Source organism: Patagioenas fasciata, chromosome 2 (assembly GCF_037038585.1).
Source record: "Patagioenas fasciata isolate bPatFas1 chromosome 2, bPatFas1.hap1, whole genome shotgun sequence".
Classification (NCBI taxonomy): Eukaryota; Metazoa; Chordata; class Aves; order Columbiformes; family Columbidae; genus Patagioenas; species Patagioenas fasciata.
In genome coordinates, this window is record NC_092521.1 from 94635797 (window position 1) to 94648349 (window position 12553).

General features: G+C 41.4%; 1 protein-coding gene across 8 annotated transcripts in view; it reads left to right on the forward strand.

Annotated features, from left to right (window-relative positions):
* Positions 1-12553, forward strand: part of PHACTR1 (phosphatase and actin regulator 1) — a 318656-nt gene that overhangs the window by 177266 nt on the left and 128837 nt on the right. For all 8 annotated transcript variants that reach the window (XM_065832917.2, XM_071804574.1, XM_071804572.1 and 5 more), the window contains one exon: positions 9923-10087. In XM_065832917.2, coding sequence (XP_065688989.1) covers positions 9923-10087 — 165 coding nt within the window. The remainder of the gene's footprint in view (positions 1-9922; positions 10088-12553) is intronic.

The window sequence follows — 12553 nt, forward strand, 5'->3', positions numbered from 1 at the left end:
GTTGCTGGACTTGGAATTATTCATGAACCTGAAGCTACATGCCCAGATCCTTCCTTTGACTGTAACATTTCTTTGGTAGATGTAGCAATTTGATTACTTGATGGGCTCCATCTTTTTTTAAAGACAGCAATTTTTAAAACCAAAGGCTTTCCTCTAAATCTACTGAACAAGAGCAATAGCCTGCAGAGCTCGGCATCCATAAGATACCCTAGAAAGCTAAAAAAGGAAGGTGAAAAAAGTGAAATCATAGCTATGAAAAGCACACAGAAATACTTGCTGTATTTTACCCATCAACCTGCCATGCTTTATTCATGATTTTAAAGCAGCCATGGGCATTTTTCTCCCCTCCTAATATTCAGCTCTGAAACTCAAGCCTCTACCATAAAGGCCTACACAGAAATTTCACCACAGCCAAGGGTCTAAACTAACCATCATGATTCTGTGATTCTGTGATCATTTGTGTCAACAAAAGAATTCTCACCATAATGACAATGAGTGAAGACTATATGTGGCTGCACTTAGGTACTCAAAGTAGAACTATTTAGTCCATATTTTAAATTCCTGAACATGGATACAGGCTGTCTCTTTTCAGAGTCCAGTGAAACATTTATTTTTTGCTAGGCTGTTACTGATTTTTCTTTTTTTTAACTCATATCTATGTTCATTAGAAATGTGCCATTTGGTATAATTACTCTTTTCCTCTTGGCCAACTTCCTATCAATTTCTTTAAAGAACAGAAATAGAAGTTTCTTTTTCACCAAGAGAAGCAATATAGAGTTTGCAAGGGAATGGTTTGAACTTTCTAGCTCTTAAATGAGGTACTTTGTTCCTTTTCTCCTGGTCATTAAAGTAATTAAAAACTTAACTTTTTATCTTTATGATGATAATGGTGAGATGGTACCATTGTGTTTAGAAAGTTTATTGTTTGTAATGCTGTTTCCTGAATGGGATTATTTTTAATAATAGGACATACCCCTCTCAGGTTTCTCAATAGTCTAAAGACATACCTTCTAAAATGCACATTTTTAGTAAAATAAAGTAAATACTGGATATTCCCACTTACGAGAACTTCAAAAGAAAAAGATCAGAAATTGCTCAGTCCATCAGAAGTCCCCTGAGAAATCAGAAGCATTTAAAATATTTTCTACAGGCTTTCTCAAAATAAATACCCAGCCTTTAGCACTAGCAGTCTGTTTTTGGAAAGGCTTGACCCTTTAATCCCCAAGAGCTTCCCTGATTCCCGGTGAGGGGGCAGTAGAGCAAAGGGTTCTGCAATGTGAGCAACTGTGTCTGCCCCGGTCCACATGGCGATCAGCAAAATCATCACCCGGTAGCAGAGGCCTCACAAAATGTGAGCAAGAAGCCCGTGGGCTTCCATGAACAAGATACTTTTCTTGGATTACTTTTATATTTTGCAGCTGAGTAGAATTTGAAATTCAGGCTGGTGTAAGAGATAAATCCAACCATGCAAATGTAATCTGTAACAGCTTCTTCAAGAAGACACTTTTAATTGGTAGCAAGTCCTTCAGTGAAAAAAAACTTAGGAAAAAATTTAATTTCTTCATTGGGTTAAATTTAGGAGTTGAAGGTACATGGGCTTCAGTTTGGTTTTTTCTTGTTGAATGGGTTAAAGACTCTCCTGGAAGAAGACAGCTTATCTCTCATCCATAGCTTTGGCTTTCAGAAAGAACTTGAGCTGTGATGGATTAGACTTAACTCTAGACTTGATGAGTTTGGGAATGATTTGCTGCCCGGGGAAGTGGTTGAGTCACTGTCCCTGGAGGTGTTTAAAAGACACGTAGATGAGGTTCTTAGTACATGGTTTAATGACATTGTTAGTTTAATGGTTGGACTCAATCATCTTAAAGATCTTTTAAAATCAAAATTATTCTATCATTCAAAGACAGTTTGGAATGCTCAACATCAAGTGCCTGCACCAATACCACCAGGACCTCTGAGCCATGGTGCTCAGTCCCATCCATGTGTATTGGAGGAGTTACTGGGGTTGCCAGTGGCTGGTCCCCACTTGTAAGGCGATAGTCACAAACACCACTGCAGCTGTTTTTCCTGGTAGCATTTTGCGTGTTAAACATAATGTGAGAGCCTTGAATTGCAAATAGTCCTATGGGTATAACTCTTAGAGAATCATAGAATCGTTTCAGTTGGAAAAGACCCTCAAGCTCGTCAAGTACAACCATTAATGCAACACTGTCACTAAACCATGTCCCTAAGAACCTTGTCTACACATCTTTTAAACACCTCCAGGGATGGTGACTCCACCACTTCCCTGGGCAGCCTGTTCCAATGCCTGACAACCCTTTCCATGAAGAAATGTTTCCTAATGTCCAATCTGAACCTCCCCCGGTGCATCTTGAGGCCATTTCCTCTTGTCCTACCCCTTGCTACTTGGAAGAAGAGACCAACTATAACCATGCTACAACCTCCTTTCAGGTAGCTGTAGACAGTGATCAGGTCTCCCCTCAGCCTCCTTTTCTCCAGGCTGAACAGCCCCAGTTCCCTCAGCTGCTCCTCATCAGACCTGTGCTCCAGACCCCTCACCAGCTTCATTGCCCTTCTCTGAATTCTCTCCAGCACCTCAGTGTCTTTCTTGTAGTGCTCAGCTTTCTCCTCTGAATTTTTTGGTATTGTGAGATTTTTATCTCCTCTTGTAGACTTTGCAAAATACCTTTTAATGAGGTTTAAAGAGTTGCATTTTTCTAATGCTGTGTGCTAGGGGACACAGCTGGTTGTGAGTAGGCAGGTCAATTCCAACTTACTGACAGTTTGTTTTCAGTTTCAGAAGCCGAATGGGTTGAATGTGGGTTCATCCAGCTCCCAGTGTGTTTGTGCTTAGAGGCTGCTCTGCTACAGGTCATGCAAAATGGGCTCGGGATTTCCAAGAGCCTGTTTCTGCCATGGTTACTTAGAAAGGAACAGGTTTGTTCAGTAGTTGAGTTTTTAGTGCGGCGGTGTGATGACAGTATGAGGAGGATGCCTTGGACGCTATGCCCTAGATGGGGAATTCTGCTTGTAGTTGCTGTTTATCCCAGAACAAGAGGGTTTTTTATTGCAGTCCTGCATAGGATGAATCGCATCTCATTTTTGCTGGGTACCCAGGCAGCTCTGGTAATGGGAATCCATCAACCCATTCATCCGCTCCTACTTTCTGGGGAGAGTATCTAGCAGCCGGCACCTCATGTCCCTCCTCTCTCGTGCCTCGGGTAGAATATCCTCTACCACAAGTGAAAGAGAGGGACACTGAGAGGCAGTATCTTCACTTCCCTTTGGTCTCCATCATGCACAACTGGAGGGGATCAGGCTCTCAACAAATCACAGCTGTGACTAGCCATTTCTTTCAATCCAGGAGTAAAGCAGAAGGAGGTTTGGGTTATTTAATCCAGGGTGAAGCCCAGACAAAGTCTTAGAAAAGGGTCTTTGTACTAACCTAAGTACCAGGAGCCATGCTTCCAGTCATGCTTTCTTTAAGACCCACTAAGTCTTGAATTTTTCTTTATAAATGGCAGTTCTAATAGGAGAGATGGGGAGTGCTCTCCCATCCTAGTATGAAATGCCATAATGTTCCCAAGGAAAATGGCAGGTGTGGGCTTGAAGTTTCTCAAGAGGAGGATGAAAATGACCCTGCAATTTTTCTGTTTCCCAAGTAAATACTTTAGCTGCTCTAACAGAAAAGTCCTCGCATCTCATCCTGCTTCCTCTGCTGTGCATCTCCTCCCTGCTTGCTGTCTAGGAACGATAAAAATTCCTTTCAAACTGAAGTTTCTTACCAGACCAATTCCTGGTACATTTGGAATTGCCTTTATGTAGCCCCAGGAGAGGTAGGATCTCCGATTTGTCTCTGGTGGCCCTGTTTCTCTCTTGGTTGGCTTTTGGTTGTGCTCCACTTGCAGTGGCTGCTCTCAGTCATTTTTTGCAGCTGCTGATTCTCCAGATAGTGTTTGTGGTGGATTCTGCTCTAACAGTGAGGAGCTGCAAAGATATTTATTGGATTTAGCCCCAAATCTGTATGTAATAAACACTTAAGTGATGGAAAACGCAGTGATCAGTAAGAACAATAAGGAACAGATGAAAGAGCTGATACCAAAGAAATCTAACAATCTTTATTTTCTATAATTTCAGGATTTCTAGGAAGAGATTATGTACCTATTAATAGCATGACCTGATAAAGTCCTTTGGTTGTAAGTAAAAATCTTGTGGACTGTGTTAAAATACAGAAAATACTTGATGTTTTGAGAGATTTCGTGTCAATAAAAGCATGTTGAGAGTGATGCACATAGTGCAGTATAGTTTGCAGAGGTTAAAAAAAATGGCTTTCAGATTGCAATCAGCATGAATAATTAACATTTTACGTCAAAATGCGGAGACGTCGAAAACAGGGTCCTAAAGGGACTGGACTTCCCAAGCTATTCTTTGCACTTCTGTTCTGCCAAGAGAAATGCACTGAGAAATCGCAGCAGAGAGCAAAGCCATACCACAGTCTGATACCGATGCTGAAAGGGGCACGTGTAAAGGGCAAGAGTTTCAGTTTACAGATACAATACAAAGTGCTACAATACTGGGGAGCGGGAATAATGGGCAGGGGTTTGGAAAGTATGCATGCTGCTAGGCATGTGAAGGAAAGCTACTGACAGCCTCTTCCTGGCTTATAAAGCCACAACACCAACCCGGTCAGTGCCGTCGCAAATGTTTACATCAAGTGGGAGCTGTTGTCAACCCAAGAGGTCATCATCCCCGTTTGGCAAGACTGTGTCTAGGCTGCTGCGTGCCATGTCTTGTCTTCCATTGGAAAACAGACTTTTGAGAAATGAGGAAAAGTTTAAATGGGCAATTTGGATAGTAAAGGGAGGGCTGATGAAAATTAATTCCAGGTGCAAAGGGAAATTAAAGGAGAGTAACACAACAGATGATAATGGAAGAGCAGAAAATGAACCATTTTCCTAAAAGAAAAACAAGGTGCTTTTTTAATTGAAAGTGTTCCCATTCAGGTAAAGAGAAGACATAAGTGCTTAGCAATTAAGAGTAGTTGTTCTGGTTTTTTGTCATTTCAAAAAGACACTCAATGTGTCTACATCTTGGAATGAACAAAGCTGCCAGAATAAAGTCTGTGCAGTATGAAGTGAAGGATATTCGCGCTGCAGAGTTTGAAAGAAACCTTGCAACAGGAGTTTGATGGAAACTTATCTGCAGAGTAGACTGTGAATTTGGAATAAGGAATATTATGCTGTTAATTTTTTTTACGTATGCAAAGTTATTGTCGTTAAATAAAATGGCACATTTAGTCAGTTGCATCTTTAGGGCCAAGGTGATTTTCAGCCTGTTAATACAGGTTTGCCCAAATAAAACAGAAACCACAATGTAGCCATTGGTGTTTCCTAGGAAGGCTTAACATCTAACTTCATGAACTAAGCCTGCCCATTAAGATAATCATGTGTCTGATTATGAACAAGGAATGTTAAGAAATGATCTGAGAGGCAACTTGGTGTGGTTACCAGTGAGGAAGGTAATACTAAATATCATGGATGGGATGGGTGGGCTTCAGCCTTCAGCTACGGAGTCATTCTCAGTACCCAAATACAGTAAGAGTGGTTTTTTTCTCTAAAATGGAAGTTGGGTATATTATATATCAGCGATATTAACAGGTGCCCTGATTCCCAGACAGGCATGGGAATGACAGAACTGGTTGTCATTTTGCAGGGAAACTTCCTAAGTTGTGTTGTCTTTGGGAGGGCCTTTGATCTGCCTGCTACAATGCTCAAATCCAAAAATAGGTGACCCTTATGTTCTCTATTACTGGAAGTCAACACCCTATTAAAAGATGTGGGAAACTCATAAGAACATACAGAACAGGTCTGAAATTGCCCAGCTGCTTCTTTTCTTTTATTTGACTGGTAAATTGATTGTTAGGAAGAACTGCTTTTTAAACTGCTCTTCCTCAGCTTACTGGATTTGTCCATGTCTGATGTCCATGTAGTACCTTACAGCCCTCAAACCTCAACATGCCTTTAACAAAAATAAGCCTCAAAACCAGGGTTAGGTTCAAAAAAAAAAAAAAAAAAATTTTAAAAAAGGTAGGAGGGAAGTGCAAAATAAGAAATTAGGTTTCAGGCCTTCTAGTGTTTTAAGTCTTTGTAGTATATTTCAATCACGTTTGTAAAATTTCTTTTACATCACTTAGATGCAAAATATGTTGATTTGTGGTGCTTTTTGTCATTAAAACCACAAGTTTTGCTTAAGCCCTTCAGTCTATATGAACTTCAAATGTCTTAAGGACTACAGTAAAATCTGGAGAGCTGTCTCACAGTCAGCCAGCCTGTGAAAAGCTGTGAAAGCTCTCAGGTTTAGTTTTGCCATTGCTATTGCAGGATGACAGCTCGGACTGAGGAAAGTGGGAGAGGAGTGGGTTGCCCTCTTGCCATACGTGCAGCTCCCTATGTTCCTCTCTGTCTCAGCAAGATCTTTCAGACCCTGAATAAAAATAAATCAGAACAAGTTCCCAAAAGCACCGGGTATCAGCAGCAACCATGACCCGTAAACATCACATTTGTGGCACTGGCTTCAAGATGAGACCTCAGCACTGTGACTACAGGCACTAATGCATGTGGCAGCTCATTCTCTCAGTTCAGCAGACTGATGAAGTTTGGACTGCTGGGACTGCTTTCCTCTTTGAAGGCAAAAAAAACCCCAAATAAATGTGCAAGGCCTGGACTGGTTTTCATTTGTGCAAGTACCACCTTTTTTTGGGAACAGCAAGGGTGTGAAACCAGCCTACGGAGCCTGCTGTCAGCAGTGGGTGTCGCAGCCCACAGCCAGTCGATAGTCATTAGGAGCCAAAAAGGCAGAGAAACCCGGCCAACTCGAGCAAAAGATGCAGTAGCAAAGACAAGCGTAGAAATCTGGCATTTACTTCTTGCACCGTGGTCTGCTTTTATTCTTGCTGTATTAAAACTGTCATGGGTTTAGGCTAATGCGATTCATTCCTAGCTAGGGATTATTATGCTTTGAATTAGCAGTGCTCTTGAGAGTATTTTTCATGAAAAAAATGAGGTAGTCCTTCTGAGAAATAGGAGGGAGAGGGGAAAAAAGAGCTGTTACTTGGATTAGCTTGAAGCTGTGTGTGTTTGGAGGGGATGAAGAAGGGCCACCACATTCATGGCTGATGGAGAGCACAGTGGGACTCCCGGGGCACAGATCTATGTGAGAGGCGATACTGAAATTCGGGGGAGAGCCATCAAAATATGGAAATGGTTTTGACACTGTGTTTGGCTTTTAATGAACTCATCCTTTGGGTAAATTCCTTTTGACTGCAGTGTGAATTTTGCCTGACTGTGAATCCATACTCTGAATGGGAAATGCTTCCCAGAGGCAGTGGGAGCGCAGCTGGTGTGGGACAGAGGGGATGTGCCTTAAAAAAGGGAGATGATTTTTAAGAGGTGTCCAGGGAATGGCCTCAACAACTCTGAGATTTAGTAACTGAGGCACCTGGGTAGCGGAAATGATGGCTCAGGATAGGAGACAGAGGCTGAGCATCGAGAGGAATTCCATTACGTTCCAGCTGTGGGTTTATGCAGCAGGAAGCCGAATTCAGCAGCGCTAGTGTGTCATTCCCAGTTTGCTCAATGGGCCACTTCTACACTCTGTATCCCCCAAGTAAGGCAGTAAAGACAATACCAGCCTGTTACTTTCAGCAGCATCTCTAAGAAGTTGCATCAGTGGAACACTGTGTGATCTTACATGGTTTAACCAGAGGCATCTCAAAAATAGAGGCGGGGCTAAAGACATCTGGATCTGCATGTAGAGTGAGGTGGTCTGTACCCTGTGCTGGTCTTCAAAGCCCAGCAGGTTCCAGTGAAATCAGAAAGTGTAAGGAAATTTCTGATTTCCTCTTCTTTCTACCCTTATGGTTTGTTCAGCATAACCAGCCTTGATGCAGCACGTCCCATCCCCTGTACAGGACAGAGCCTTGTAGTGGGTTCTCTCTATGAGAAGGCATTTATCTAGGCAGCCCGTCACAAAGAGCCAGAACACAAGGAAATGCTTTGCCCAAACTACCTTTTTTTCCTCTGCTTTAAATGGAAAGAGTTTGTTCTCAGAAAAGTCTGTCTTTCTCTCCATTGCCCCAGAGAATATTTGTTTTTAACCATTTATAGTGAAACAGTTGGACTCGCTCTACCTTGCTGCCTAGCTTTTTTTTTTTTTTTCCCTGTGTAAAGTTACAGGCAGCTGTATCTGGCAGTGATATTTTAGAGGAAAAAGAATAGTGTTGCCAGTGTTAAAAACAAGCAAAACAGCAACACCAAAATAACCAGCCATCTTGTAAAAACTGGGGTGGCTCAAATAGCATGTCAGTTTGCAGTTCTGATAATGGAACTTCCTTTGTGTTAGAGATGCATCTCCGGCTGTTCCCTTGAAAAGCCACCTAAATTTGGCACATTTAAAGCCTTGGAGAAATTTCCTTTGAGACACACAAGAATCTGCCAAGAAAAATCTCTGGTGATTCTTGTCAGAGTGGAGTGCTCATCGCTTCAGAGCACTGTTTATGTTGCGGTTCCCAAGCCTGTGCTCATGGCTGAGGTTAATACTTAGTATACTCGAGGTGAAGTAGAAGCATTGGGCTGCTGTCTTCAGAGCAGCAGAGGTGATGGTCTGTCTCCTGTCTTTATGAATCCAGACTGTGTGTGTGTGCAAACCACTCAAATCAGTTTTCCTGGCAGTGTCACATTACCAAACAAGCCTGGGAAATTATATCCCTTAAAAAAAACCAACCAAACAAAAAACCCCACCTCCTATATATTGACTGAATTGCACAGATGTCTTTTTTTGGGACAGAGAGTACATGCTCCAGCCCAGGGCTGGGAGAGGTTATTGCAGCCCTGGTAACTGTGGCATGGAGAGACCCTTTCTCCTGGGCTCCTGGTACCTTCCTCCAGACAGTGTTTTCCTTTCTGGTCCTGGCTTATCTTTCTCTCTGTGCCTCTAATCACAGGGATGTTATTTCTCATAACTATCAGCATAGATTTTCCCTGCAAATGTGAGGCTGGGGGCCATGCAATGTAACTGCACGAAGTGACCACCCCCAAACTTCTCTTGCTTTCATCAGAGAGCAAGGATTTCAATTCTTCAGGGATTTTTTAAAGTATTGAGATGGTCATGATGTATTACAGTGTAAGGGTTGCAGAAAGATGAATTTTTTAACAACAGTAGTTCAGTGAAAACCTCTAAACCCTCTTTAGCGAATTCAGCCCTGCGTGTGGATTCTTAAAATTCTCCAAGTCCCTGTGTTAAAAGACAAGTATAAGAATAGGAGGTGAATGAGTGGGCAGAAAAATGGGACTGGAAGGAACTTTCTGAATTTTTAGCACCCTTTCTGTCACCAGGAAATTCCTAATGCAGCCCCTTATGTAACCCAAACAGTTTCAATGGACATGGTAATGATACCAGAGGGTCATTATTTATCAGGGTCCTTGCTCCTGATAACTATTAGTTCATTAATCCTTCCCATTGCAAAACAAAAAGACTCGCAATATTTCTTTTAAGCAGTATTGTGTCATTTGGGGGCAGCTTTCTCTTCCCCAGTCTGTCACGCTTCCCCAGGAAAGGCTGGCAGGTGGACTGTCAGCTGTCTAGAGCGATGCAGAACAATTTGTTAAAGATTATAACTTTCTTATTTTCATAATCTGCATTCCTGTTGAAGCTGATTGTTAATACTGATCTTCACAGCAGATCATTGATTCTACTGAAGAGAGAGAAAATAATGTTAAAATAATAAAAAATACTTTTTTTCCCCTTTTTTACTATTCTCTGTAACCATAGAAAAACTCAACCATCTGTGTGGTTCTCTGATAATTTATTAAAATATTTATTTCACTTCCCCACCCTCTTTTTTCTTTTCTTTCTGAAACTAAAGCTGAGGAAGTGGAAAGACTGGCTGCAATGCGTTCAGATTCTCTAGTACCTGGGACTCACACGCCGCCCATCAGAAGACGAAGCAAATTTGCCACTCTCGGAAGGCTTTTTAAGCCGTGGAAATGGAGGAAGAAGAAGAGTGAAAAATTTAAGCACACTTCTGCAGGTAATAGTTGCGGTTGGGTTGGCTTGTTAATCTGGTACTGTTTGCTCAAAAAGACTAAAAACTTGGAATGCAGCCCCATTTTTAGATATTTTTAAGGTCGTTGAAGCATGCCTGGGAGAGATTCGACAGATTTTCTAAGAGATCTTTGTTATCAGCTTTTTCTTTCAAAAGACCCCAACCAATATGTTGGGGGCACTACAATTAAAGCAGCAGCACACCAAAGCTGTATATTCAGGTTCTGCTACTTGAGCATAACCCAGAAGAAATCTTCTTACATTGTTTTAGCAGATTACAAGTAAAGGAAATGGCAGTATGAAATACAATGCTAGTGGAGGATTTATCCACATTGAAACTCCTGTAAGTGCTAATAGAGAAGCAAGAAAAGTACATGACAAAGGAGTCGATGTTGTGTTGAGTAACTTGATAACTATAAATTATTTGCAGGAAATATGTGTCACTCGTTTTCCGAGAAAAACAAATCTGTCTTCCTGCCATGCTCCTCTTTCTGCTATCACTTCCTAACACTTCTGGTTTAATACTATTTTTAATTAAAGAAATATGGAAAACTGCAAAAACGTGGTTTTATGTTGCAAATTGGTCCAAGCAAGCATCCCAGATTGTGGCACTGCTGCACATGATGGAAGTTTTTACCTGATGTGTTTGTTTTCAAGTTTTGTGGTCTATTGAGAAGGTTTTTTTGCTTAGTTCTTCCTTATAGTTACTACATGCGGTTTTGTAAGTCTTGAGCCTGGATTTTCTGTGAGAAAACATGAATTTTCTTCTGATTTCTTATTGTTCTCACTAGAACTAGCAAGAAAGTAGTGAGGATCTTGCTCCTGTACGTGCCAGAAGAGGCTTGAGTTACAACCCCGTTGCTCTCTGACCTGTTTGTTTTACAGTGGAAGCTTTCAGGCAGGACTTGTCTGCCCCTTCCGGCACCACGAACCCCGTACTCCAGTAAATGGCCCATAATTGCACGAGAAGTCTCACTTAGCTAAGTGTGAATTCTTGCATGAGGTTAAATGCAGAATAGGAGTTTTCAGGGTTCATACCCAAAGGTGCGCTTTACTGTGTGCTGTTTTAGCTGCTCTCTGATTCATCAGGCAAAGACTAATGAGCTGGAATACATGGCTGTATTACTCTTGAGTAGTGATCATATTTTTTTGGCTTGACAGCTGAGAAGCTATTGTCACCAAAAATGACATGTTTATGCAAAACAAAAGTCTTGTCTTTCATGTTCTGTATCAGTCACAACCATAGTGCAGTGTAGCAGGAATTCCATGAAAACCACATAGCTCTTAGGGATATGTGGATGCTGTGGTGACAACTACTTTGAACCTCATTCTAGCGTGCTGGCTTAGTCGGTTACAACTAAGAGGATAACCATGGCAGTTCAGGACTTACCTTGAGTTGCAAAAGCTTGCCTAGTATTTATTTGTATGGTTTGTCCAGCTCCAGGAGCTGGGACTGAGCTGCATGCTGCTGTGGTTAGACTGATGAGATTGAAGCTGTCTCAAATACGCCTGCGTAGTCTGCTCTAGGCATTACAAGAAGTGTTACATACATTTGCCTCATTTACCAAAACATTTGAAAAGTACACAGTGATTAAAACCAGAGGAAAAACATGTATTTCATTTTCTCAGAGGAGAAGGGAGCTGAATCCAAACCTCTTTTTATTTTTTTTTTTCATTTCTAGTAAGCTAACAGTATCCTGCAGCTGCTCTGCAAAATTGGTGTTCCTGTCAGCTCCCCTGCTACTAACTGCAGCGAAATTGACAAGGATGCCCAATTTATTGAGCACCCTGCAGGAAGCACTGGGAGAGATTTACTTCTGGACAGTACCAGAGCTGAGGACCCCACGGTTTCCATCAGCACCAGCCCTAGGGAACAGGAATCCACCAGGATCCTACCAGACCCACCTGGCAATTCAGCAGCATTGTTTGAACTTACTATGTGTAATACCAAAGATTTTTCACCGCAAAACTAGCATTTTTCTGCCAACATTTCAATGACCTTTCATCTAATACCTCTGATCTCACTGAGAAAATACATTTAATTTTTACAATAAATCAAAGGACAAGCTTATGAGATGACATAATGAGAGTCAGCATGAAACTTTCTAATACAGGCTTCTTTTCTTCCAGTGCGCTGACGAATGTGATGCTTGGAAAAAAAATATTTCCCATTAGTGTCCTACAGGCATGCAACCAAGCTTCCCACCTGCACAGAACATCAGTAATTATCAAAAAATAAATACTAATACAAGTATTTTATTAGACTCTTATTTGCTGCAACAATAGATTCAATTATTTTAAATGTCAAAAGTAGTAAGGGTCAAAACACATAACCTTATCTGTTGAAACTTCCTTTGAAATTAATGGGAGTTTTTTCTGGGAAAGAACTGGAAGAAAGAGAGAACCAGGCTGGTATTTAAGGTTGAAAGGTTGCCTTTTTCCTGAGATTTCC